The sequence below is a fragment of the Zonotrichia leucophrys genome, chromosome Z, assembly GCF_028769735.1.
Source record: "Zonotrichia leucophrys gambelii isolate GWCS_2022_RI chromosome Z, RI_Zleu_2.0, whole genome shotgun sequence".
In the NCBI taxonomy this organism is placed as follows: Eukaryota; Metazoa; Chordata; class Aves; order Passeriformes; family Passerellidae; genus Zonotrichia; species Zonotrichia leucophrys.
The window spans coordinates 9,477,230-9,504,196 of record NC_088200.1 but is presented as its reverse complement, the minus strand read 5'-3'; the positions used below and the strand labels follow the sequence as shown (position 1 = coordinate 9,504,196).

The 26,967-nt window shown below is 62.3% G+C and overlaps 4 protein-coding genes across 4 annotated transcripts; 1 reads left to right on the top strand and 3 right to left on the bottom strand.

Moving 5' to 3' along the window:
* Window positions 1–6: 6 nt before the first annotated feature.
* SPAG8 (sperm associated antigen 8) lies at window positions 7–3,090 on the bottom strand. Its single transcript, XM_064735475.1, has 7 exons — window positions 3,012–3,090; window positions 2,184–2,634; window positions 1,413–1,575; window positions 1,278–1,323; window positions 1,051–1,165; window positions 873–935; window positions 7–789 (listed from the first exon to the last, which is right to left on the bottom strand). The coding sequence occupies exons 1-7, from the start codon at window positions 3,050–3,052 to the stop codon at window positions 640–642; spliced, it is 1,029 nt and encodes a 342-aa protein (XP_064591545.1). The 5' UTR covers window positions 3,053–3,090; the 3' UTR covers window positions 7–639.
* A 3,308-nt stretch (window positions 3,091–6,398) lies between these two features.
* On the bottom strand, window positions 6,399–7,998 carry HINT2 (histidine triad nucleotide binding protein 2). The gene is made up of 5 exons (XM_064735802.1): window positions 7,924–7,998; window positions 6,987–7,145; window positions 6,796–6,900; window positions 6,647–6,719; window positions 6,399–6,542 (listed from the first exon to the last, which is right to left on the bottom strand). The coding sequence occupies exons 1-5, from the start codon at window positions 7,975–7,977 to the stop codon at window positions 6,451–6,453; spliced, it is 483 nt and encodes a 160-aa protein (XP_064591872.1). The 5' UTR covers window positions 7,978–7,998; the 3' UTR covers window positions 6,399–6,450.
* A 200-nt stretch (window positions 7,999–8,198) lies between these two features.
* TAF1C (TATA-box binding protein associated factor, RNA polymerase I subunit C) lies at window positions 8,199–12,681 on the bottom strand. Its single transcript, XM_064735595.1, has 14 exons — window positions 12,462–12,681; window positions 12,285–12,378; window positions 12,040–12,146; window positions 11,853–11,948; window positions 11,690–11,760; window positions 11,357–11,604; window positions 11,172–11,282; window positions 10,937–11,060; window positions 10,755–10,826; window positions 10,502–10,637; window positions 10,279–10,407; window positions 9,959–10,133; window positions 9,688–9,825; window positions 8,199–9,399 (listed from the first exon to the last, which is right to left on the bottom strand). The coding sequence occupies exons 1-14, from the start codon at window positions 12,591–12,593 to the stop codon at window positions 8,228–8,230; spliced, it is 2,805 nt and encodes a 934-aa protein (XP_064591665.1). The 5' UTR covers window positions 12,594–12,681; the 3' UTR covers window positions 8,199–8,227.
* Window positions 12,682–14,868: 2,187 nt separating this feature from the next.
* TMEM8B (transmembrane protein 8B) lies at window positions 14,869–24,912 on the top strand. The gene is made up of 13 exons (XM_064736001.1): window positions 14,869–14,999; window positions 18,307–18,496; window positions 19,556–19,763; window positions 19,900–20,033; window positions 20,166–20,425; window positions 20,676–21,031; window positions 21,330–21,426; window positions 21,635–21,758; window positions 23,066–23,208; window positions 23,643–23,821; window positions 23,907–24,053; window positions 24,128–24,244; window positions 24,415–24,912. The coding sequence occupies exons 1-13, from the start codon at window positions 14,909–14,911 to the stop codon at window positions 24,748–24,750; spliced, it is 2,382 nt and encodes a 793-aa protein (XP_064592071.1). The 5' UTR covers window positions 14,869–14,908; the 3' UTR covers window positions 24,751–24,912.
* The last annotated feature ends 2,055 nt before the right edge of the window (window positions 24,913–26,967 follow it).

Genomic DNA, 26,967 nt, shown 5'->3' with positions numbered 1-26,967 from the left:
GATCAATCTGTCCTGTGGCCTCTACTTCGCTCTGCCCCAGCATGCCAAGTGGGGAAGGAGGCCGGGGAAATGCCAATATGGAACTCAGCCTGGGCTGGCGACAGCTGCCTGAAACATCCCAAGAGATTGTATCCTGGGGGTCTGTCTGCGGTGCAGGGCAGGAGTGTGGGCATGGGGAGCCACTGCTGGGCGGTCGCAGAGCGGCTGTTGAGGGCTTGGGCGGTGCTGGGAAGGCAGGGCTGCCGTGGGTTTGCTTTGGCGTGAGGGCTGCAGTGCGTTCCTCTGAGCTCATGCTCTGGCCGCCCCGCTGCCGCCTCTTACTGGAACACACCTGTGCCTGGGGACTGGAACAACGGCTGCCTGTCACCCACTGCCTGCGTGCGCCGGGAGGGGACGTGTCCCAGGGGATGGGGCTGTGCCAGGGCTCTGCCTCCATGCCTAAGGAGGAAATATTGGGACCACAGGGTGTTTTTGGTCAACAGTGACTTGCAACAGGGCTGAAGGGTTTTCCATTTTGCTTCATGCTCTCAGGGGATTTGAGAATTCCAGGGACAGAGTGCTCCCCCTCCAAACATCCAGCTTGAAACAGCCTTGGAGTAGGCAAGGGTGCTGGGACTACCTGTGTCCCCTTGTTTTTTATTACTTGTGGGGCTGGAGCTGTCTGCTCGGGGGGTCATAGGGGTCATAGAGGTTGAAGGGCTCAGGATGCCCTAAGTACATGGTAATGGGAGTGGAGAAGTCTGCATTCCTCTTGAAGGGAATGTTTGTGCCGAAGAGGGCAGTGACACCCTGGAGAGGAGAGAATTGGAGAGATCTCTGTCAGCAGCTGAGAGTCCCGGGGTACTGGCAGTACAGGGTGGTGGGAGCCTTACCGGCCGTCCACGGGCTTGCTCCATCCAGAAGCTGCTTGGCTGCTCCGTTAAGTAATCGTGACGCTGCAGTGGAAGCAAAATGTGAGCCGGAGGGGATGGCATGCTCAGCAGGACAAGAGCCTTGCCGCCTCCCTGGAGGCTGCTGCAAGCTGCTGGGGGGGATATCTACTGACTGTACCTGGGTGATGGGCTGGGGTGTGGACTGGAAGCCCATGGCACGGTAGTCATCATGCGTGGTGGAGATAGATTCCATGCGCTTTGGGCGGGGCCGAATCTCCTCCTCCGTCTCCTTGCTGCAGTCAGAGCAGACCCCACACCTCTCAGCTCTGGGATCCCCACCTCCCCAGGTCCCCTACTCCGGGGCACAGCCCCAAGGGAGGGTCTTATGCGGGTGTGCAGGCTTGCCTGTATTTCTTGTAGAGCATGGATGCCAATGCGGCCTTCCGCTGCCCTGCAGAGGGGAAGGTGCCGTCAGCCTCTTAGCTAAGATTCCCCTGCCGCCTTTTCAGGGTGCACATGGCTTGTGGGGGCCAGCCTCACCTTGCCCCAGCAGCACGGCCCTGAGGGTTGGGCAGTCCTTCAGGGGGGAGCTGTCAGTGACTGAGGAGAGAAATTGGTGGATTGGTAGTCCATCGTAGCCACGCTGTAAGTCCTCACTGCCCAAATCCTTCCTTGGCCGAGAGTCCAGGGGATCCACGACTACCTAGGGATGGTCAGTGGGGGCTGTGGAAGGAGGCAGGAGCCAATGCTGCATTTCCCCATGTCTGCTCCTGGCTTTTATGCTTTTGATAGCCCTAGAGGCATAAGCTGTAAAGAGGTGTTATCTTTCTGGCTAGAAGCCTGGGAAAGCTGGAGCAGGGACACAGCTTGGGCAGGGCTGACCTGTGCTGCCTGGTGGAGGACAGCCAGCTTTGTATGGCAGTCCCAAGCACCTGGGTGCCCAGACTGTCCCTGGGCGAGCGCTCTTACGGCACTTGAACAACCCATGGAGTCCCCAGGCTATGGCACAGTTTGGTCTATCAGGTGCCCCCCAGCTTGTCTTGCCCAAGCAGGCATTCCCACATCACTGTGATGAGCCATGACACACAGCTCCTGCTTCCCAGCAGTGAGATCCCAGCTCCCCTCCTGCCTTACTGTTACTCCCCACGTGCTGCCTGTGCCTTTTGTGCTATTGAGTTTCATCCCTTTTCTATCCTGCTGGACTCAAGGTCATCCGGGTGGCTATTTAAAGAGATGTGTCTGGGCAGGAGCAGGGAGCTTCACAAGATCAGCATGTGGGACACGATGGGGCATTTTCCCTTATGGAGTTACCTCCTTCTGCCAGTCATGGGTCACACGGCTCCGCTGGGGCACCGCCTGGCTGGGCTTCTCTGCTGGCGTGGATGGGGTGGGCGGCAGCGCCGGCAGTGTGGCGGGGGACTTCTCCTCGGAGCCAGTCCCCCACTTTCCAAGCCAGGGAGGCAGCTTGATCTCAGAGGGATTCCTCCTAATCTCTCGGGATGGCACCTTGCTGGGCACGGCTGATAGGGGCACAGTGGGCAGCTCATCTGTGTCTGCTATCTCCTGGGGCGGCTCGGCTATCTCTGACATCTCCCAGGGCGGCTCGGCTATCTCTGACATCTCCCGGAGCCTCTTGGTGGTGGTTGCAAGCGTCTCCCCGCTGTACGGGAGCCTCTCTTCAGGCAGGGGCTCCTCACCCTGGACCCAGAGCGGTGGCCTCTCCTCATGGCCTCTGGAACCCACATGGCTGCTCAGAGCGCCCCTGCAGATGGGAACAGACCCTGAAGAAAGGCAGCGCGGCCCATCCGCCATTGCCAACCGCGTCCCCAGCCCCTACCAGCACAGGCCGCGTCCTGACCCCGGGTCCTCTGCAGTGTCACCCCCACACTGGAGCAATGGATTCCACTCCTTTTGGGCGACAGAAGCAGAGCCTGCTGCTGGGCATGTCATTTCGAGGGGTCTCCCCTCCGTAACTCCCTTCTGTCCCCTTGACCTCCATCAGCAACACTCTTCCCACCCCCCTGCCCGGGCTCAGACCCCTCCTGCAGCCGACCTCCCCACAGATTGGGGCCACCATCATGTCACTCCGCCCTGGCCCCCAGCGCTCCAGGCCCTGCCCCGGCTCTCCCCCGGGGTTACCCCATGGGCTCTCGCCGCCTGCAGCCGCCTCTCCCCTCCATTGCGCGTGCGCGCGGCGGGACGCGCCTCTCGCCATGGAGACGGTGCACGGCGGCCCCGCGCCCGGAGGGGGTGGAGCCGCGCGCAAGGGCGCCTCCCATTGGCGGAGAGAACAGGGAGGGGGTGTGGCCATGTCTCAAACTGGGCGGGACAAGAGGATTAGTTAAACGGATCATGGGCGTGGTCTCGAATGAGTGGGCGGGGCGGGGCGTGGTCAGCGTGAGCGGGCGGTGAGAGGGGATGGAGCTGTGTGGGCCAGGGGGCTGTGTGGTGTACGGGGGACGGGGCCGTGTGGGGAACGGGGTGCAGGGACGTGGGGGACGGGGCTGTGTGCGGCAGGGGAGCAGGGACACGGAGGGATGGGGTACAGGGCACGGAGGTGCGGAAGGATGGGAGTATCAGAGATGGGGGCGCAGGGCTGCAGAGACAGAGAGGTGTCCATGCTGCGCTATAGGATCAAGGTTGTCCCCACTTCTGGGGTCCATGTACCATCTTGTGCTGGTGCACTTGGGGCAAAGCTAGTCGCGGGGTCTCTCGGGAGTGCTCAGTACCTGGGCAGAGCCAGCCCAGCCCCACTTTAGCAGCAGGAGGGATGTGCCCAGGGCCCCTGAGGACACACTGCTCCCCACGGCTTGACCCAAGTGACCGCCACACTACTTGGGCCTGGCAGTGGAATATGCCTACTTGCCCCAGGGACTCCCAGCTGCCCTAGGGTGATGGGGCGGGATGTGCCCGGCGCCTGGCTGGGTGCAGCCCGTGCCCGCCGGCTTGGAGCAGCAGCCTCCTCTCACCACCAGCCCTCGATGGGCCCCCGGCCCCATCCCCGCAGAGGCCGAGCAGAAGAAGGGCCCTTTGATAGCGGGCGGCGAGCTCGGGAGCGAGGGCTGTTATTCTAGCGCTTTGCGGTGTGTGCCGACGGGGCACCGTGCGCTCCGCGCTGGGGCCTCTGTTTTTCCTGGCTGGGCATGTGCTCGGTCCTTCTGGCCTCGGCGGGCTGGGGGGGCCCCCGCTGGGGACCGCTCCTCCCTGCGGGCCCTCGGCCCCGTGCCAAGCAGGGGCTCCTCCAAGCCCATCTGCTGCACAGCTGCAGGGAGGAGGAAGAAATGGAAGACATGTCCCAAGCTCATCTCATGGCTTCCTCATGCTGGGGCCACATAAGCCCTGCTTCCCCTGGTGAGAGGTTGGTGCCAGGGTGCCCCCAGGGCTGGCAGCTCACTGTGAGGGTTCTGGGTTCCATGCTGCTGGTTGTGACCCCCACAGGCTCTGTGGTGGTCCCTGAGGTGCTCCCCTATGCCAGCTCACACTGAAGGGGTGGCAGCTTGGGGATCCTGTCCCAGCTTGCATCCCTTCGTGGTCTTCCTAGGAGCATCCTCAGATTCCTCACCAAACACCCCTGGGCTCACCCGTGGCTAGGCAGCACGGGTACCTGAGGGATACTGAAGGGATACCAACAGCACCAAAGTACACCGTGGGACAGGGAGCCTGGCGATGCCACCCCGGGTATGCGCGCCCACTGGGGGGCAAATCACCCTGGCATGGTCTATGGGGCATCACTGTGGGGCTGTGCTCTGGTAGCATCCGCTCGGGGCAGCAGCCCTGGAGCTGCTGTAGCACATCTGGCTGCCTCTCGCCGCCGGCTGACACATCCCTCGCAGCCCCCCCGCCCGGCTCTTTTGGGAACTTGCGTCATTTGTGATCCTCTCCGGCTGAGGAACCAAAACAGCCGTTGGGCCCCGTTCCCCCCCCCGCCTCGGCCCCATGGGGCTGTGCCCACTGTCCTGCTCTGCCGCTGCTCGGGGACTGACAAAATAAACCTGGCACAGGAAGAAACACGATGGCAGGCGACTGGCCCTGACCTCGCGTGCCAGCCCATGCCTTGTGCCCAGTACAGCACTCCCTGTGGGACTGCTCTGGGTGAGCCCTGGGGGATGATGTCCTGGGGATCCCTGGCCCCTCTTCAGCGTCCCCATCTCGCCAGGGACACCCAACCCTCTCTGGGGTACATATCCCAAAGGCTGAACTCGGGGCTGCCCTCAGTTCAGGAGCGGCCCCAGCCCGCGCTGAGCCTTAGAGGCAGGAAGCAGCAGTATCAACAATTTTAAGGCTCATTTACACCCCGAAAACATTCCCCATACTATACTGGGTGTGTATGTGTGGAAAGTGACTGGGGTCTGCCACAGCCCCACACAGCTCCCGGGGGCCCCCCGCCGCCAGCGCCACCGAGCCGGGGGATGAACAGAGCCGCCATTCTCCCCGGCGGGCTGCGGTCCCCTGCGCGCCGGCTGGCGGGGGCCCAGGCGGTCCCGACGGCGGTGCCAGGTGGGCCGTGCACCGCGCCAGCACCGGCCCCTGCCACTAAATATAGCCCCGGCAGGCGGCCACGGAGCAGCGGGCGCGGGAGGCACGCGGCAGGGAGCGGCGGCCGCATGCGCCGAGCCCCGCGTGTGCTCCCCTCACGGGGCCGGCGCCGACACGTGCGGGCCCAGCCCCGGTCAAGACCTGTAAACAGCGCTGTGCGTACTCGGAGCGGCGGGGCTTTGTGTGCAGAGGGCTCTGGGGTGTGCAGTTTCCATCGGTGATTCACGGTTGTGGGGTCTGCAGCGAAGGGTACATTGTGTTTTCCTCGGTGTGCGCTTGGGGGGGGGGTCTGGGGTGAGCAGTGCATTGAGTTTCCCTAGGAGGTGGGTAGCTGGGGAGTCTGGGGTGAGCAGTGCATTTGGGTTTTGCATGGCAGGGCACACTCAAGCAGTACAGTGGGGGAGTACACGGGTATGTGTACACAGAGGGGGCAGCTGGTCCACCCACCACACAGCTTGTCCTGCCCTGTGCTCTGCTCAGGGTTATGATACTCCTGGGAGCTCCCAGAGAGGCCCGTCTGGGGTGGACAAGAAGTACACATGCAGTCAACAAGCCTGCTCTGAGGGCATTCAGATCAATCTAGTGCAATTAACTGGTTTTGAAAAGCAGGGAAACATCAGTGTTCAGTGCAGGGGGCAACCTGCGGCAGAGCAGGGGCATTCAGGGATGCTGGGGCTGCGTGGTGGCAATGGGGCTGGCTGGGCAGCCCTGGACGTGGCGCACTACTGACACCCCTAGGATGTTCTCCACCTTGGGGACAACCTTGTGGCACGCAGCCTGCTCTCCCAGCCCAGCACCAAAATGAGTCTTTTGCCTGTGAGCAGCCTCACAAAACCCTTCTGCTTCAACTGTGGGGCTGGTACATGGGGAGCCCAGACCCTCTGCAAAAAGCAGAGTACCAGCTCTACTGCTGTAACAATGGAGGCCAGCCCTGCCCTACTCAGGCCAGCCACCTCCACCCCCAATAAAGCCACCCCAACGCAGAGCCACTGAAGTTACCATCAAGGAGATGTTTTATTGGAGAGCAAGTGGGTAGTGGGCATTAGCCAGGGGGCCAGCCCATCTGCCGCCCCCCCAACACATGGAGGTGCAGGTGGTAGACAGACTGTGCGCCATGTTTCCCATCGTTGATTACTGTCAGGAGAGGTACAAGGGTCAGGCCACCTCCTTTGTCCCCAGCCCCCCAGGAGCACCAGTGAGGGTCATGCCCCACAGCACGGTAGGGGATATTAACTCACCAAGGCGGTAGCCATCAGCCAGCCCCTCTGCCTGTGCCGTGCGTGCTGCCACCACCATCAGATGCCCCAGCAGCTGAAGGAGGGGGAGTGGCAGGGTCAGCACTGTATGATGCCCACCACCAATGTCTCAGGGCCCTCTCCAGACTCACCTCAGTGTCCTGGGGACCCACGCGGCTGATCCGGGGGATGGGACGCTTGGGGATCACCAGGAAGTGCACGGGGGCTTGTGGGGCCACATCACGGAAGACGAGGCACTACCAGGGGGAGCAGGGTAAGCCTCACACCCGTGGGTTCTGCCCCCCTGCCCCGGTGGGGACACAGCTCCTGCTGTCCCAGCTACCTTGTCATCCTCATAGAGAATGGTGGCAGGGATGGTGCGGTCGATGATCTTGCTGAAGATGGTGGGCTGCCCTCCTGCCTCCTCGCCAGCTGCTGCTGCCTGCTGTGCCTTGCCCACCTCCCCGTCCCGCCTGCTGGGTGCCGACAAGCACCGCTGGGGCTGCGGGGCACACCTAGCTTACAGCCTGTGCCCACAGAGACAAGGACAAGGACACAGCCCTGGGGGTGGGTGACGGAGGGGAGCACATGGGGGTAATAGTGGGATGCAAGTGGGGGTGGCAGGGGACATGTGGGGGGATGCACAGGAGGCTGATGTCCAGTGCACGCTGGAATAATGGCAAGGGATGCACGTGGGGGTGATCGGACTAATGCATGAGGTGATGGTGAATGTGATAGGGCATGCATGTGGAAAGTGGTGGGATTCATACAGGGGTCCTGGGGGGCTGCATACAGGGGTGATGGTGGGGTGCACACGGGAGTGATGCTTGGCTCTGACAGGGGGTATCACATGGGGCAACAGGGAGGTGCACACGGGGGTAACAGTGATAGGGGTAAGAGGGGCAGATGCCCAGGGGGCTGGTCGCGGGCTGTGCTGACGGGGTGACAGGGGACTGTCCACAGCCTGGACAGTGGGCTGTGCTCACTAGGCTAACAGGGGGCTGTCTACGGGCCTGACAGAGATCTGTGCCCTGGGGGTGCGGCTGAGCCCAAGGGGGCGCAGGCTGGGCTGGGGGTGGATACCCACGGGTGCTCCGAGGCCGCGGGCCGCGGCCTAGGGGTGCACGGACCGGCGCTCATGCCCGCCGCGGACTTTGCCCGAAGGTGTAAGCAATGGCGAGGATGGTGCGGACCCGCTCCGGTGCCCCTGTTACCCCGCACACCCCGGTGTGCCCCCCTTACCCCGGGATTCCCCCATCCCCGCGTCTCCCCGCGCCCACCTGCGCCGGGCGCAGCGCGCCCCGCACCAGTCCCCGCGCCAGCACCGCCGCCATGGCCGCCGCTCCCGCCCCCGGCACTGCACCCGCCCCCTTAAAGCGCCACCACGCCGGGCATGCGGGCAACCTTCGCGTTGGAACATCCAGGCGGGGGCCCTCCGACCGCGGAAGATGGTCACTCCCGCTCCGAGGGGAGTCGCAACCCCGGGCGTCCCGCCCCGACCTCCCCAGCCCCTAAGGGTGTGTGCCTTGATCAAACAATGGAGGACCCCGGGAGGAAGGCTGTGCCAAGCAGGTTTATTTGCACTCAGAAGCCCATTCGTGGGCGCTTGCGGCGGGGCTGCGAGGCGGAGGACACCTGGCTCTGTGAAGAAGGGAAGCACAGCTGGCTGGCCTGGCTGCCAGGGAGCTCTGGGGGCTCGGGGGGCCCCTCGGCCCACACGGACAAGTAGTCCCGCAACGTTTTCCGCCGCTCCTTGGGGATGCCGCGGCAGCGCAGGCTCTGTGAAGACAGCAGGGCTTCGTCGGGCGCTGGTGAGGGCGGGCGGCTGCGAACTGGGGGGCTGCCTGCTGGTGGTGAGCCCTCCTGGGAGAGACTGGGAGGGCGGCCGGGGGAGAGCAGCGAGGGGCCCACATCACTCAGCTCGGACAGCTCAGACTGGTAGGTGAGGGAGGAGGTGAAGCTGGCCGAAAGGCTGCGGTGGCCCTGAGCTCGCTTCTGCCGCCGCCGCCGCTCCCGCAGCGCCCGCTGTCTCTGTGCCACACTGAAGCTCGTCCTCTCCTCCCACCACTGGTCCCAGTCCCCAGCCCAAGCTGATGTCAGGCGGTTACTCAGGGGGTCCGGACCCCCTGCCAGCTCCAGGGTCTGTGGCAGGGGAGTGGGCTGGAGGGCCAAAGGCTCCCAGCGCTGGATGCGGCCCCCTTCATGCATGGTTTGGCGCAGCCGCTGGCGCATCTGCTTCTGCAGGCTGCTGGGGCCTGCTGGCCCCTCCAGATCTCTGCGGGTGAAGAGGCGCCTCTGGCTGAGGCTGGGGGGCCAGGTGTGCCGGGGAGGCTCCCTCCAGGCCCTGGAAAGGGCCCTCAGCCAGCGGCGGTACCGCAGGGCTGCAGCTGGGCTGGGCACTGCTGGTGAGGGCTGGGGGCTGGCACAGGGCTCCTGCAGTAGTTCAGCTTCCTCCAGGGGTTCTGGTGTGCCCACGTCCTCCTCCTCCTCGTGGATAATCACCTCCAGGTTAGGCAAGTAGAATGTTTGCTCTTCCTCCTCTTCTCCCTCACTGCCCAAGCCATGTGGGCTGCTGGCTGGAGCCTCGAAGAGGGGGGAAGAGCCAGGGGCTGTTGTGGCCTCATCCCTCGATGGGGGTGCAGGAGGCTGTGCTGCCTTGTGGATCAGCCTCTGGCAGAAGACATCCCCAGCCTCAGAGAGCTGGAAAATCAACATGGACTTGCGTGGTCCATCCTCCTGCAGCGTAGCAGCCAGTCCTGCAGGAACAGGAAAGGCATTGTCACCAGGGTTCTACTCCTAGGAATATTTCAGGGGCCTGGCCAGCAGTGGGGACTGCCTCCACCCTTCAGTGGTCACCCTCAATGCTGGCTCCTGCCATGTACATTCTTTTCTATGTCATTAATTGCTTCCACAGCATTGTTCAGGGCTTTGCTCTTGCTTTTTCACCCACCCTCCAGCCAGGCCAAGACAAAGGCTACACTTCCACTCCATTCCACCTTCTCCTCCATGAAGACCTGCAGGCTGGGGCACTGTGGGACACCCACCTGCTGCAGGGGCTGAGAGGCGCTGCTGGAGCAGGTGGTGGCGGTGTGGGAGCTGGGTGGGCAGGTGCTGCAGGCACTCTGCGATGCTGTGCAGCTTCTGTGGAGTCCCCGACAGCTGACAGGCCGACTGGCTGCCCCCTGTGGAAACACCCCAAAAACTGTCTGGTGAGCACAGATGCCAGAGCAGCAGCTGATCCCAGCAGCAAAGAGGCAGGGATGTGGGCACAGAAGAGCCCTGGCTCTGCAGCACCCCTGGAGCTTGATCTCTTACCCCAGTATTGCAGAAGCAGCAGCTCCTGTGTGCGGGATGCACCAAGCAGCACCTTGTGGCTCCTCCCAGGTTTCCCTGGCATCAGGTGAGCAAAGAGCGGAGGGGCCTTCATCATGTGTGCCCACTTCAGAACAGGCACCAGTGGCAACCGCTCGTCCAGCACATACATGGAGAACTAGGACAGAAGTCTTGGCTCAGACAGGACACACCTCAACACACCACGGCAGCTCCCCTCAGACGGAAGATCCTCATGCCCCGTAGGCACTGGGAGACAGCTGTGAGGCGTGTCTTCCCCAGCTCCCAGCTGTGGTGGGACTCACCTGGGTGGTGACAAGGTACTGTGAGGGGTGAGCCCTGCCCAGGTACATGGGCAGCACCACACGCTCGCCCTGCTGGCAGCCAGCTTCCTCGCCCACCTTGAACAAGTCAAAGTGGCATCTCTTGGGGGCCTGCAGCAGTGGAACAGGGCACAGTCAGCACTTTGGGCTGTGAAACCCTCTTACCTGCTTGCCCCAAGCCCCATGCCCACCCTCCCAAGCTTACCCGGGCATCCAGGCACTGCAGGCCTGTGCGGTCAGCACAGCTGAGCACCCGTGGATGGGCAGTGAAGTCACTCCAGCGCCAGGGTGAATGGTCCCGAAAAAACATGGTCTGGGGGTCATGGCGCAGCTGCTGCAGCCTGTGGGGAGACAGTAGTATTGGTATGGGGGAGGCTGCCCCAGTCACTTGGCCTCCCACTCCCTGGGACTCCACCATCTGAAGGAGTCCCTAGACAGCCCTGAGTGCCTTCTCTCACCCAGTCTCAATGCTCCAAAGGTAGACGGTCCCGCTCTGGGTGCAAACAGACAGCTCCCCGGGAAGGTGAGGGCTGCAGGACAGGGAGCACAGCATCACCCTGGGGCGACAGAACCCGCCACACAGAGCAGGGCTGCGCCAGCAGAGCTCCCTCCTTGCAATAACCCTTCCTCCAGCACCTACCTGACAGTGAGGCTGGAGGCAGGCACATCAGTGCGGATCACCTTCAGCGGGGCAGGAGCTGCTCCTGTCTTGCCTGGCACCCTCCAAACACCACAGTGGTAGTCTGAGCGAACCCCAACAAAATCTGTCGTAGGGAAGGAGGTGGCATGTGACCAGCAGCATCCCAGGGGGCCCCTGCTGCCCCTCCTCCCTCCATCCTGTCTGCCTCAAGATGTGGATCCTGGGCATGTCTCACCTTGCCCATCCACACGGGCTGCAGCCACTTGCCGGATGCGCCCGCTGAGTTCAAACTGCGCTGGGGAGCCCTGGGCGTGGGGCAGCTCCTCCAGCACCACATCCTGGAAATCTGAGGTGCTGACTAAGGGCAGTGCAACACAATCCCCACTTCCCGCCCCAGGAACACCTCATGGGGAAGGATACAGAGGTGGTTCATGGCCTGCCCTCCAGGGTGCACCAGGCGGCCCACAGGTGTCTTCCCATCTTCAGAGGGCAACCAGGCCAGTGCCCCCCCAGTGAGGCTGTCATCAAAGAGCAGGTTGGACCACTGCTGCCCCAGCTCCTCGTGCAGGCAGTCTGCCAGCAGCCCCAGCGGCACCTCGAAGAGCCAGTCACGACAGAGGTGGGAGAACCAGCGCAGGCGGGAGGCCAAGTGCTGCCGGGGGCAGCCGCTGCAGGGCATGGACAGCATCAGGTGGGGGGACAGAGCAGGAGCTCCCCAGACCTCTGCAGGGCAGGGGACAGAGGGACACTCACCGTCGGGCCTCCAGGCGGTTGATGTCCTCCACCAGGGCCGTCATCCGGATGGTGCTGTTCCGGGCTGGTCTCTACAGGAGTAGGGGCAGAGTCTGAGAGTTGCAGTCCCCTGGCAAGGGGAAGGGTGGGGAACAGTACTGTTAATCCCTAGACAGACAATGACCTTCAACTTGGCATTCCCCAGGTAGAAGTTCTTGTGCAGCAGACGCCCCAGGGAGCCAAAAGCATCTTCTGGGTGATCCACAAAAAAATGACCCAGCTGTGTGGGAGGGAAGGGAAAGGGTCAGTGCGTGCAAAGGTCCCATGCTGCCCCCCAGGTCCATGCCAGGATGCAACACCTCAAGTCCCACCTGCTTGGCGAAGTCCAGAGTAGCTCCAGACTTGCCTGCCTGGAGCTTCCTGCACAGGCTGCTGCGGTACAGGATGTCCTGAGGCGCAGGCGAGGGGATCCAGCAGCCTGTGCGGAGAAGGCAGAGCTGCTCGACATCACACGAGCACAGTGACGCCGCTCAGCACCGCGGGGCAGCGGCAGCGACAGAGACGGAAGGCACGTTCCCCCCAGCCCCCGAGCTCCTCCCGTTCCCGCTATTCTCACCCTCGCTGGGCAGCAGCACCGGCACGGCCGCAGCCTCGGCGGCTTCCCACCTTTCGCCCGTCGCGCCGCGGCGGGGCACGAACGCCGGCTGCGCCTGTGGGGAGCGAAGGGGGAGAGTCAGAGCGGCCCCTGAGCGTCCTGCCCGTTCCCTCGGCCAGCCCCGCGGCAGGGTCTCACCTGGCGGCTTCCGGGGCCAGCCTCCAGCACCTGCCCGTGCTCTCCCCAGCCGGCGACCGGCGCGGGGCCGCCCTCTTCCCGCGGCGGGCCGGCGGTGAAGTATGAGGGGAAGAGCGCGGCCGGGAACTCCATGGGCGCGGCACCGGGCACGGGGCAGCACGCGGCCGGGCCGGCGCTCCCGCTACCCACGGGGACGGACCGGCCACCGAGAATGGCGTCACCGTCGCGCTGCTGCCACCGCCACCAATCAGCGCCCGGGAACAGTGCGGGACAGAGCGCCGCTGGCGGCACGGCCACGCGGGGCGCTACCGCCCCCTGGCGGCCGGAGGGTAAAAGAGCACGGCCGGCAGGGGGAGAGGGACGGGGACGGGAACGGGAACAGGATGGGAACTGGAACCGGATGGGAACGGGACGGGAACGGGAACGGGTGAGGGAAGGGGTGGGACCAGGACGGGAACGGCAACGGGAAGGGGAATGGGAATAGGAACGGGAATGGGCAAGGGAAGCGGTGGAAGTGGGATGGGAATGGGAACAGGCAGGGGAAGTGGTGGGACCGGGATGGGAATGGGAACAGGCAGGGGAAGTGGTGAAACCGGGATGGGAACGGGCCGGGACAGGCAGGAGAGGTGGTGGAACTAGGAGAGGATTGGGCACAGAGAACAGCGGGATAGGGCCGGACTAGGACCGGCACTGAGGAATCATCAGGACAGGACCCCGCCGGGGCACGGGGAGGAGGACGGGCGTTGTTTCCTTCCCTCTGCTCCCCTTGAAAGCGGTGAAAGCCCCTGTGCGTCCTGCCAAGGGCACACCTGGTTTTCCGTGGCCCCAGTTGTGCCCCCATGGGGCACCCCACACTCCAATGGGGTGTGTGGGTCCATGGGATAGTCTGAAATATCTGAGGCTTGTGGAGTTGAAGTGCAGCTCATGGAAGGTTGAGGGTGTGCCAATCCCCAGTCCCAGCCTGCCTTTCCTCACCCCTGCCTGGCCTCAGTGAACCCACTCTCATCCTGGCTCTATGCTCCTTCCTCCCCACAGAGTCATTGCTGCCTCCCCTTGAGGGACCCACCTGGCCCCCATGGGAACCCACACAGAGTTCAGGTTAGTCCCACGGGGCTCTGATGGGACCCTGGAGCTTTGGGGAATATCTGGAAGGGGGACAAGCTCCCTTGTCCATTTCCCAAGGAGAGCATGACCAGCTCTCTCCTCAATGGTCCTTGTACATCCCTATGCCAGAGGCCACTGGCCCCAGAGCTGTGATCTGCACTGGTGATGGAACCCCCAGCCATGCCTAGAGAGGGGCTGTGCTCTGGGGAGGTTTGCTGGGCAGTCAGGCTGGGGTGGTTGCTCCTGCTGCAGCTCCCAGGGTGCCCCGTGGGGAGCACGGGATGAGAGAGGAGCATTCCCATGAGCAGTAGCATTCCCTTCAGCCTCCACTGTGGCCCAGGAGGATGGTGATGTCAGGAGAGTCTGGGGATGATGTCAGGGGAGTTTGGGAAAGTGTGATGAGATCGTTTCCAGTCAAGATGCCCTCATCCCTGCAGGCGATTACAATTACAATTTGCTTTAAGAAGGTGGTAGCCACTGGTAGAAAACCACCTGACACGCTTACACAGCCCTGTGGGGTAGGTAGCCCCATTACCTCCAGCTCTATGGGCAGCCCTCATTGCCTCCCACCCCTTTCCCTAATTCCAGGGCATGCCAACAGCTCCATGTCCCTCTCCATTATATATTTCTGTACCCAGGGCATATGCCTGTCTCCAGGCCCGTGTCCCTATCCCCCAGACCCACATCACTGTCCCCTGTCATTGCTTCTGTCCCAGCCCCATGTCCCTCTCTCCCAACCTATGTCCGTGTCTGCAGCCCCATGTTCCTGTCCCTCAGCGCCATATCTCTGTTCTCAGCCCATATCCTTGTCCCCAGCACCATGTCCCTGCCCCCAGCCCTGTGACCCCATTACTAGCCCGTATCCCAGTTCCAGCACCACATTCCTGCCCTCGGCGCCTTGTTCCCGGCCTCAGCCCGTGTCCCTGCCCCAGACGGTGTCTCCGTGCCCTGTACCCCCGTTCCCGCTCTGTTCCAGCCCCATGCCCGCGTCCCCAGCGCCGTGTCCCTGTCCCCAGCCCTATGCCCCAGTTCCCAGCCCATATCTCGGGTTCCAGCCTGGTGTCCCTTTCCCGCAGCTTCCCATCTCCATTCCCGCCCGTGTCGCTGTCCCCCCGTGCCCCGGTCAGCGCCGGGTCCATCCCGGGGGGAACGGGGGGGGGGGAATTGTTTCTCGGGGCGGGCGGGGCGTGGCGCCGCCGCCGCTGATTGACGTGCCAGATGGCCAATGGCTGAGCGGGAGGCGGGCCCGGTGGGCGGGGCGGGTGACGTCAGGGCCGCCGGTGCGCGGCGGGGCGGCCGGAGGCGCGCGCCCCACGGCAGCCGCGGCGGCGGCGGCGGCGGCGATGGCCTGGCGGGGCGGCGGGGGCGGCGGGCAGCGCCTCCCGCTGCCGCTGCTGCTCCTGCCGCTCCTGCTCCTGCCGCCGCCCGCCGCCGGTGAGCGCCGCCGGGAGACCGGGGCGGGGGGCGCGGGTGTGGGGTGGCGGGGCGGGCACGGGACGGGGCGCGGGAGCGCACGCCGTGGGTGCCGGCGCGGCGGGGGCTCGGCGGTACCACGGGGGACGCGTGTGCGGCGGGTGGGAGAGGCGGCGGAGCGGAGAGCGGGGCTCCCTCCGTGCGGCGGGACGCGAGGGATGAGCTCGGGATGGGTGCGAGGCGCGGGAGCCGTGGGGTGTGGGGTGCGCGCAGTGGGGCGGAGGACGGCTGCGGACGGAACGCGGGGCTGTGTGCGCTGGGCAAGAGCTGTGAGGCGCGGGGTGCGTGCGGCGGGACGCAGGGCATGAACTTGGAATGGGTGTGAGGTACGGGAGCCGTGGGATGTGGGGTGTGCGCGCAGTGCGGGGGTGGGATTGGAGCGCCGGGATGTGCGCGGTGGGCAGGGGGATGCAGGCACGGGGCGCAGGGTCCGTGCGGCGGAGCACAGGACAGCGCGCCGTGGGGCAGCGGGATGAGCGGGTAGCGGGCGTGAGGCAGACGGGCAATGGGATGTGGGGTGTGCACGCAGACGGGCAATGGGATGTGGGGCTGGGGCCAGGTGGGAATGGAGCACGGGGGTGTGCGCGGTGGGCAGGAGGCCTGGAAGTGTGAGTCACGGGGCAGAGGGATGAGCTTGGGATGGGTGTGAAGTACACTAACAATGGGATGCGGGGTGTGCGTGCGGTGGGGCAGGGAGTGGGTGAGATGGGGTGGGCAGAAGGGCTGCAGGTGTGGGGTGCGGGGCGCCATGTGGTGGGGGTCAGGGGATGCGCTTGGAATGCGTAGCTTGGGATGAGCTACACGAGCAATGGGGTGTGAGGTTTGCATGCAGTGGGGCAGGGTGTGGGTGAGAATGGAGCGCAAGGGTGCAGCTGTGGGGGATGCCGTCCTGGGATGTGGGGTGCACCTGTGATGGGACACGGTGAGTGTGGCACAAGGGATGGGGCAGCGTGCAGTGCGGTTTGGGGCAGATATGCTGCAGAGTACAGAGGTGTCCCCAGCTGGGTGTGGGGTGTCATGGGACACAGGGTACACCCACACTGGGTCATGAGGTGGGTGCGATGGGCAGAGATGCGTGTGCAGGGAGCTGTTTGCATAATGGGACACAGGGATGCCTGTGCACAGGGTACTGGATGTCTGTGGAATGGGATGCGTGGATGTGCCTGCAGTGGGGCACGGTGTACCCATGCAGTGGGGCATGGAGACTTGCCTTGGAGATGAGCAGTGGGGCACATAGTTGTGTGTGCGAGGAGGACGCAGGCAGTGCACAGGCTGTGGAACGCCCTGGGACGGAGGCGTGTGCGTCGGCAGAGAGTGGGCCCGGGGAGTTGCAGATGCAGGGCAGGAGGCTGTGTGCGCGCAGGGGGCAGCGGAGATGGACAGCCTGCAGAAGCGGGGGTGTGTGTCCAGCGGGGCGTCAGCATGTGCGGGGGATACATCAGCGACAGTATGAGACCAGGAGCAGGCTGTGGGGCAGGGAGCTGGCTTAGTGACCGAGATGCGGAAGGATACCTGGGGGCTTCGAGGGGGCATCCCCCGGGAAGGAGGGAAGCTGGCCGGGGCTGCCGATTCCCGGTGCCGCGGCGGGGCGGCAGCAGGAGCTGCGCGCGGTGCTGACCGCCGGCGCGGAGCTGTCCGCGGTGCTGACCGCCGGCCGCGACCCGAGGCTGCAGCAGCGGGGCTGGGGTCCTGCGGCTCAGGCTGCTGGCCGGCCTGAAGCAGAGGGGCTTTGGCTTTTCTCCTTCCATCCACTGCGCTTCCATGGGTAGTAATCCCGGTCCATCCTCCAGCACACCTTTCCCCTGCTCTGGCTGCATTGCCATGCCACCTCAGACTGACCCTTTCCGTGCAACCACATCCCTCACCTTGCCCTGGGTGAGAGAGCGTATGGGGGCTGTGCTGGCACTGGGTAGCTCCGGGTCCTTCCCCCAGTTCCCCTTCTGAAGTTATGTTCAAGACCCTCCCTGGGGTCCCCTGCCAGGTCACTGTCCCCACGTGGGGCTGTGGAGTGACCAGGTGGTACCTGGTGGAGAAATTGGGATCGGATGCTCTTGCATTGAGGAGACAGGTGTTTCATGCCTGGCTTGTGCCGGCTGGGAGTGAAGGGGAGGGGGAGCTGCCTTTGTTCCAGACAAGGGAGCAGATGCATGTCAGTGTACAGCCTGCTGGGGCTGCACACACGCAGCACAAACACACGTGCACACAAGCACATGCGCACACTCCCAGCCAAGAGCATGTAGTGCAAAGCAGACCCTCTCCTCAGCTATCCCATTTCATGCTGGACGAGTCCTCCTGGGCACAGACCTGCTCCCAGCCCACCCTCTGTTGGCCTCCCCCTTTCCAGTAGCTTGTGAAGAGGGGTATTTCATTCTTGCTGTGTCTCTAGAGAAAAATGGATGGGTCTCCCAGGCTGGCACTGGTGTAGCGTGGTAATGGTAGGTGAAGTTATGGCTCCTGTCTCGAGTCCTGCTCTCCCTTGTGACAAAGAAGTGGCTGTCTCACTGCTGCTGGGGCTCCTGGAAATCCCTGAAAATCGACCTGTCAGGCAGCTTGTCAGGGGGAGGTGGCCCCCACCTGTGCCGTGGGCTTGCAGGAAGCATCTTTCAGACATGGGGCTGTGCACAGGCACACACCCCCTTGGGCGTGGGCTTGCACGCCTCCACTCTGCCGTGCACGCAGATAGCACCCACGTGTGCATATGTGCACACATATGTGCACCGTTCCTCCTCCACAAACCATGGGAGAGCTGGGAGGCTGTGCAGGAAGTGCTCTGCCTGCTCCTTCTTCTTGTGGCTCAAGGATGAACGTCTGCACTTTATGATGGGATCGGTGCTGAGCTTCCCCAGCAGGCAGATGAGGGGGAAGGAGTGTTCCTGTGGGAGCTGACCTGCTAGGGCATAGCTGAAGCCATGAAGAATGTCCCTTTGCTATTACAGGTAAAATGCAGGGAGCAGAGCATGAGCAGCCAGGACCGTGGGCTCCTCAGGCTACTGCAAATCAGTACCCGCAGTTCAGTGAACTGGACTTGGGGCTGTGCTGAAGCAGGAATGATGCAGACTGTGCCAGGGCTGGGTGACACAGCTGGGGACAGCTGACATCAGCCCTGGGCATTCGCTGAAATGGCACTGTCCCAGCCCCTCCTGCCTCAGGCTGCTGGATGCTTGTGACACAATCAGAGCCTGGGTGGTGGGCCTGCTCTGGGGGGGTGCTCCACAACCCCCTCCCCAACCCTTTGCCCCACTGAGAGCCGCTTGGGTGTCCTTTGCAGACGGGCTCTTTGTGACCGACTACTTCACCCGCACACCACGCAAGCTCAGCCCCTTCCGCTCCTTTGCCAGCATTGAGCTCTTCCACTTCCACATTCCCGAGGACACAGTCATTGCTGTCTGGAACCTCATCACCTTCAAGGAGCAAGGTGGCACCTTTGGGGATCAATGCCCAGACCGCAGCATCACCGTGTGAGTAAGCAGCCTAGCCTGCCTGTATCCTTCCTGCCTGCCTCTGCTGCTCCTGCCTGGATTTGCCCCTCAGCCCCCTCAGCTTGCCTGCTCTTGCCTGCTTCTTTGCTTTCACAAGCATGTGTACCTATAGAGTCAAAGAATCAGAACCACAGAATCCTTTGGGTTGGAAAGGACATTAAAGATCATCTCATTCCAACCTGCTACCATGGGACATGTTCCACTAGAGCAGGTTGCCAACTGAGTACCATGAAGCTGCTCGCTCACCCACCCCCTGCTCCCCCAGTGGGGAGGAGAACATCATGGAAAAAAAGTAAAACTCGTGGGTTGAGATAAAAACAGTTAACTAATCAAAATAAATATGCCAATATCACTAATTATAAAACAGCTACAAAAATAATAATAATAACAACAGTAACAAAAAGGAGAGAGAGAAATAAAACCCAAGAAAGATGAGTGATTCATCACACAATTGCTCACCACATGCTGACTGATGCCCAACCTGCCCCCCCAGCAGTGGTTGGTGGCTCCATGCCAACTCTCCCAAGTTTATACACTGGGCAGGAGCTCTATATGGAGCAGAATATGTTCTGTATGGTATGGAACATTACTTTGGTCAGTTTGGGTCAGCTTTCCAGGCTATGCTCCCTTCTAACATCTTGTGCACCCGTTTCTGGTGGAGCATGAGACACTGAAAAGGGCTTTAGGGTAAGCGCTGCTGAGCAACAGCTGAAACGTCAGTGTGTTATCAACATTGTTCTCATACTAAATCCAAAACACAGCACTGTACCAGCCACTCAGAAGAAAATGAACCCTATCCCAGCCAAAACCCAGACAACGTGTACGCTCTCTCCCCATGATTCATCTTCCCAGGACCAATGCAGGCTCCACTCTTCTGTGCCTGTCACAGATGAACTGTTTTGCTTGAACACCCACTCAGGAAGGCTCAGTCTCCAGAAAGGTCCCAGCTTCCCAGATGTCTTTAAGCACACAGGAAGACACCCACATGTAGGACACACTGGCCAGCCTACACCCTGCTGACTGCCGTCTCTCCTGCAGGTATTTCCGCTCAGGGGCTCCCTCTGTCATTAACCCGCTGCACACGCACTTCCCCAGGGACACGGCCGTCCCTGGCTCCTTTGCACTGACCCTCACCTGGACCCTGCCCAACCGCACCACCGGCGTCTTCAATGTCACCAGCCCACTGCCCGGGGACTGGTTCCTGGCTGCCCACCTACCCAAGGATGAGGGCAAGATCTCCGTTAAGGTGAAAGGCCTGGAGGGATCATGGTGGGGCAGGGCTGGGGTCTGGCTGCTCTGCGCTGGCAGTGCCCAGGGCAGGTGTCCCAAGTGGGGGCAGTGCCCTGTGCCCCCTGCCCTGGGCTGACTCTCCTCTGCTGCAGGGGCTCTACGAGGAGTGCCAGTATCTCTTCCAGCCACAGCTCATCGTGCAGCGCCTGGTGAACATCGCGGTGCTGTACCCCGGTCATGTCACCGAGCAGAGCATGGCCCCCCACAACCGCTCCTGCCTCTACAAGTGAGTGTGAGAAAGTCACCTACGGAGGGGGCATTCTCGGGGGGGGAGATGGGGGTGTCCCATCCCTCTGCTTCCCTCCCCAGCCCTGTTAGTCCATAGTGATGGTCACAGCCTGGCACTGCTGTCCCGCAGGGTCTTTGTGCCCAGCTACACATCGCGAGTGCTCGTGGAGGTGCTGCGGTGCCGTGGGGCCGAGGGCTGCCCACTCTCTCTGCGTGTGCGGGCCAAGGCTCCTCCCCTGCACAACTCCACAGCCCTGGACTGCCGGGAACACACTCCCTGCCAGCTGGCACAGGACCTGCCCTTCTGGCAGCACTGGTACTACGTGCTGGTGGAGAAACACCCTGGGGTGCCAGGCACTGTCTCCTTCCAGGTCACCGTGCAGCTCACAGGTGAGGGTGCGTGTGGAAGTGTGGGTGGAGGCATGGTCTTGGCTCTGCTTTGGTGTCGGGGCTAAAGGATGCCCTCAGGATCTGTCTGCAGCTGGGCACAGGGTTATATCCAGCTCTGCAGAGATGGGAATGCTGTGAGTTGTTGGGGCTGGGTTGCAAATGGGGATGAATGGTGGGCAAGAAGGAAAGGTGGGAATTAAGAGTGAGCTGGGGCTGTGTGGTGCCGATGCTGATGGCTCTGTCCCTCCAGACTGTTCCCGACCCAGCCTGGCCCGGCCGCCCTTCCTGCCCTCCAGCGCCTCCATGAACATGCCCCACTCCTTTGGCTCGGCAGGCGGGCTGGCGCTGGGGGACAGCCCTCCGCCCACCAGCCCCAACGACACCAAGCACCCGCTCCCCATCCCTGTCACCTTGCACACGGAGGAGCGGTGCTGGCCCGTCCGGCCCACGCTGCGCAACGAGCTGGACACCTTCTCTGTCCACTTCTACATCTTCTTTGGGCCCAACGTGTCAGTGCCGCCCGACCGCCCCGCTGTCTTCGTCATCAACCTCCTGCCAGTGCTGGACAGTGGTGGGGTGCTCAACCTGGAGCTGCGGCTCAACGTGGTGAGGTGGCCACATATACCCTGGGGAGTCATGGTGGCTTGGGATGGGGAGCAGGATGGAAGATGGGTGATGTCAAGGCTGCAGCAGGGCAGAGAACAATATTTGGGGTCACAGGCAGGGGTTGTGAAGTTTTTGGGTGATGGAGAATGGATTAGGGTGCTCCAAGGCCCAGGTTTGGGGTGTTCTTGGGTGAAGGGCAATGGGTTAGGGCACTGCTAGTTGGTGTGCTGGGATCCAAGTGCTGTCAGAGCAGGGGACAGCCATGGCACTGGTTTAAGGCCATCTCCTCTGCCGTCAGAGCTCCTTGTGTGGTGAGAATGTGACAGTGTTTGGGTGTCTGAACCATGGAGTCCCACTGACATCTGGTGACAACACCTCGGTCACCTGTGAGACAGGTAGGCTGGGCTGTGCAAGTCCATCATGCCATGTCCATGGGGTCACAGCCCCTGTGTCTGGCACGAGGCTGGCTGGGGGGAGGCTGCAGAGACCATGGGGGCATGTGGCCCTGGAGCCTGGCACAGGGTACTCTGTCCCTACTCCAGCTCTGTCCAGGGCAGGGGGCTGCACCTTGCTCTGCTCACCCCGAGCTCTTCTGGCCCGCAGAGTCTCTGGCAGGCTTCCTGCTCTCCGTTAATGCCACAGCCAGCCTCAGCCGCCTGCGGATCCCCTACCCACAGACCGGCAGCTGGTACCTGAGCCTGCGCTCGCTCTGTGCCACGGAGCACGGGTAAGAGCCCCAGAGCAGCTCATCTCCTCCCTGTGCCCGAGGGGGGTGTCCTCACCGTGACCCGTGCTTGCCGTGGATCTGTGGTTGCCATGTGCCCTGCGCTGCTGTCTCTGCTCATTGTGTGCACGTGGCTTTGTGGGCCGTGTGTCACCGCGTGTCACCGCATGTCACCGTGTGAGCGCTGCGTGGGCACGGATGGCTCCGGCTCGCGTCTGCCTGGCCATCTGCGGGTCCCCGCGGCTCTTCCCTCTGTCTCGCGGTTAGGAAGCGCCTGTCAGCCCGCGAACGCCGGGCATCTGTCAGCGCCTCTCTCTCCGCCCCCGTCCGCGGCACGGCCCATCTGTACCCGTGCCTGGGAGGGGACCGGGCTGTCGCTGGGAGGACAGGGCTCTGCTCTGCCAGTGAGGGACCATCTCTGGTCTGGCTGGGGCTCTGCTCAGCTTCTCCAGGGACTGCTGTGGCTCTGTTCCTGGTCTCTGTGTCTGCCTGCAGCCTTGTGGAAGAGTGAGGCTGGCCTGTGTGTGTTTCTGTACGTGCAAGGATGCATGAGTGCGGATGGTGCTGCATGCATGTTTGGGTGCATATGTGCAGCCAGCTCTGTGTGCATGTTCCGGTTTGCACAAGCAGTCAGGGCTTTGCTGAGTCAGGGCTGTGTGTGTTCTGCACTCACACATGTGCTGATTAGACTGTGTGAGGACACAGTCAGTGGACAGCAGACCCACGTGCAGCTGGCAGTGTGCATACCTGTGCGTGTTAGGGTGCCTGTGTGTGCCCAGCCAGCAGCTGGTACATGCTGTCAGCCTGTGGGGCTGCCTGTGCTCGGGGTGTGCTGGAGCTGAGGAGTGCTGGCAGTGCCCAGAGTCTGGTGCAGGGGCAGCCCAGGGCAGTGGGGTTGGTGTGCCTGCTCTGACTCTGCTGCATTTCTAGTTCACACTGAGTTGCCAGCCACAGTCAGTCCTTCCCTGATGGGCTCACAAATGGCCATTGCAGGGTGGGGCATAGTATTTGCACAGCAAAAGCCAAATGAAATAGGAACCAGCTGAGTGTGCTTCTAAAGGCAGAAGGGCTTTAAGCATGGCCACGTTCCTCCTGCTCACTCAGGCTGGCACAAGCAATTGAAGCACTCAGGATCCTTGGGGACCAGGTCTCAGCTACCCACGCAGCACCAAAGAATCTCATTCTCAAGCTTGCCCAGTCCCTCGGTCTCCCATCACCTGCCAAGTCTGGGTGAGACAGGTGGCTCTGGTAGAGGCAGGAACTCTTCAAGGGCACAGGGTGAGGGCTGATCCCTTTCTCCCACCCCGCAGGTTTGAGCCGTGCACCAATGTGACAGCTGAGGTGTACCTGCGTGCCTACCTCTCACCCTGCATCAATGACTGCGGCATCTACGGCCAGTGCAAGCTGCTGCGCACCAACAACTACCTGTATGCTGCCTGCGAGTGCAAGGCTGGTGAGAGCTGAGCCCGGCACCCACGGACCCTGCGTCCTTCCCTTCCCTTCCCTTCCCTTCCCTTCCCTTCCCTTCCCTTCCCTTCCCTTCCCTTCCCTTCCCTTCCCTTCCCTTCCCTTCCCTTCCCTTCCCTTCCTTCCCTTCCCTTCCCTTCCCTTCCCTTCCCTTCCCTTCCTTCCCTTCCCTTCCCTTCCCTTCCCTTCCCTTCCCTTCCCTTCCCTTCCCTTCCCTTCCCTTCCCTTCCCTTCCCTTCCCTTCCCTTCCCTTCCCTTCCCTTCCCTTCCCTTCCCTTCCCTTCCCTTCCCTTCCCTTCCCTTCCCAGCAGTCCATTCATGCCAGCTCTCTGCAGGATGCTGGAAAGGGGGTTCCCTGCTCACCCCCCCAACCCTGCGAGTGCTGCAGTGGTGATGGCAGCTCTCTCTCCCTGGTCACAGGCTGGAACGGCTGGGGCTGCACGGACAACGCTGAGGCTTTCTCCTACGGCTTCCAGCTCCTCTCCACGCTGCTGCTGTGCCTCAGCAATGTCATGTTTGTGCCTCCCGTGGCCATTGCTGTCCGCAGCCACTACCTCCTAGAAGCTGCTGTCTACATCTTCACCATGTTCTTCTCCACTGTGAGTGTGTGGGGGGCAGCTGAGGGGCAGGCGAAGGGCTGGGGCTGTGCAGGGCAGCTCTCACAGCCTTTCCCTGCTACCCCAGTTTTACCATGCCTGCGACCAGCCGGGCATTGTGGTGTTCTGCATCATGGAGTATGATGTGCTGCAGTTTTGTGACTTCTTGGGCTCTCTCATGTCTGTCTGGGTCACTGTGATCGCCATGGCCCGGCTCCAGCCCATAGTCAAGCAGGCAAGTGTGGGGAGGGAGCATGCAGGGCAGGCGTGGGAGAGATTTATCCTGATGGGTGCCCCACTGCCCCACAGGTCCTGTACCTGCTGGGGGCCATGCTCCTGTCCATGGCTCTGCAGATGGACCGTCACGGGCTCTGGAACCTTCTGGGGCCCAGCCTTTTCGCTTTGGGGATAATGGCCGTCGCCTGGGTAAGATGATGTCCCTTACGTTCCCATCCTGGCTGCGCTCAGCATCTCCCCTCTTCTGCCCTCACCCTTCCCCATGAACCCTGGCTCCTGAGGGGTGTGTCACCATGGCACAGAGGCCGTGCCTGTCCCTGCTGTGTGTCCTGTTCCAGCCTGTCCTCTCCCTACCACAGACGGCTCGCACCATCCGTCGCCGCCACTGCTACCCTCCCACCTGGAAGCGCTGGGCTTTCTACCTGTGCCCGGGCGCGCTGATCGCGGCGGCGGCCGTGCTGCTCTACGCCTTCGTGGAGACAGAGGAGAACTACTTCTACATCCACAGCATCTGGCACCTGCTCATCGCCGGCAGTGTCGGCTTCCTGCTGCCGCCCCGTGCCAAGCCCAGCCGGCGCTTGGGGCCTCTGCCCCGGCGCAAGGGCTGTGGGTACCAGCTCTGCATCAACGAGCAGGAGGAGCTAGGCCTCGTCGACCCCGCTGTGGCCTCCATCAACAGTATTTGTACCAGCTGATGGCACCAGCTCAGACTCCTCTGTCCTGGAGAGCAGCCCTGTGGGGCTCGGCACCCACTCTCTTTGCTGGCCACCCCTCTCTGGGGTGCCAGGACTCCTCTGGACAGGCACACAGCCACTTGTGCCAACCTGTTCTTCCAATTACAGCCTGATTGAACTTGTCTCCAGGGGTTGCTGTGGCTCAGTCTGGGGCAGAGCTGTGGGGTCTCAAGGCTGAGCTAGGTCATATTCCTCTCTTTGCCAGGCCATGGAGTTGCTGAGGGAATATGGTTTGGTGTGGAGGGGAGGAATGGCAACAGTCTCTGGCTCTCAGTCAGAGCTGCCACTTTGTGGTGGCTGCTCTAGAGCTGATGCAGCTCCAACAGAGCAAAGTGGCTGGCAGGAAGTGGGGAGCAGAGACTATAGTGTTTTGGCTCCTGCCATGACAGGTTGCAAGGCTGGGATGTCGTTGTTGGGACACTGTGCCCTCACAGATGGCTGTAATGCCTGACCTGGGAGCAGCTGTGCTGTACCAGAGCATCCAGGATCCTCTCCAAGCCTGCAGGACTGTGGCGAGCCCATAGCTGTAGGGGGGTAGGTGCCACTGGGTGCTGCTGCTGCCTGCCATGGCAGTGCAGAGCTCTGAGAGGCCTCTGCCTTCAAAGGCCCATCCCCAGGAGCCCACAGCCTGTTAGTGTCACCCCAGTGCTGGGACAGCCTGCCTCAGCACCCCACATGTCACTGTCACCCAGACCAGTGACCCTGTGTCCCTGCTGTTGCCCCTAGCGCTGTCTCTGCAGGGCACTGGGCTCCAGCGGGAGGGCTCTGTGTGGGCTGCACCCTGTGACCAGGCTGGGACAGCCCTTTCTCAGCACCTGCTCCTTGTCTGGCTCATAGGCAGACCTGCGGGCTCAGCACCCACTGCAGCCGGTGGTGACCGTGGTGTGGTGACACACTCTTGGGCTGTGTGTGCACCCCAAGGACAGGGGGGTTTCAGTCTGCATCAGCAGCTCAGAGGGGTCCAGGGAGGACAGGGAAAGTTTCACTGACAATTCTCAGCCCTCTGGGGACTTCCCCAATCTCCTGAGAATTTCTCAGCCCTGCAGGGGTCTTCATGGTGGAATCCTGAGGCAAAGCTTGCATCCTCCCAGCCACATCCTGGCTGAGCAGAGCCCACCCACCAGCAGCCCCCCTCTCTGTACCCCTGGGGACAGAGCCCGGCACAGGGAGATTTACTGGATGCTTAACAGGATTAGCAACTGCAGGCAGGCAGGCAGCTATGTAATAGGATTGCAATCTAATTAAAACTGCTTCTTGGGAGCTGGGCCCCAGCTGGCCAGAGCAGGGTGGGCTTAGGCGTTTGTGGGGACTGTGGGGATGGGATTGGCAGAGCAGGAGGAGGGATGAGCTGGTGAGGACCATGGCAGTGCTGGTGAGTTCAGGGGTTTGCTGCCTCTGTCTCTGGGCCTTGGTGGGGGCTATGCCCATGGAGAGCCAGCCTGGAGTGGAAGTAAGCTGGGCAGCCTGGGCAGGAACACCAGTCTTTGTACATGGACTGGGGAACCTCCATCTGCCACTTTCCTTCCCCCTGAGCTCACCCTGCAGCTCTCTCTCTACCATACAGAATGTCCTGTCTGGCCAGGTGACAGATTAAGGATTAATTTTTTAATTAAGTCCACTGCACCCCACTGGTAGTAGCAGCCCCCAGAGGATAAGGAGCTCAGCTTTAGCTTTCACATCAGCAAGAGGTGGAGTGGAACGCACACTGGGCACAAGCTTGTCCTACACCAGTGCATCCCAGTTTCATGGAGGTGTCAGGGCTGCATGGAGCACCCTTACCCATCCCTCATCTCCTGTCTCATTGCTGCAGGGCTGAAGTGAAAACCTGCTGCTTATCAAATTTGTGAAGACTCTACAAGAACTGAGCCAGTGGTGGGATGAGCTATCCCTGTGCAAGAAGCTGCACAGCCCCTGCCTGCCCCACAGCAGACACCATGGGGTGACACAAATGGGACTGGACCCTTGAGGGGTCCTGGAAGAGATGGGCAAGGGTTTTAGCCAGGAGAGCTGCCCAGGGGAGCCTGAAGGAGCCACACACCAGCTCAGCTAGACTCTGCTTTTCTGGGCAGCTGGTGCAGCTCAGAGCTCCCTCTCCTTTTAATTAAACCAGCAACTGCATTTTTCATCTCAAGGACAGGCCACGTATCTGACCGCACTGCCCAGGAGGGAGCTCAGCCA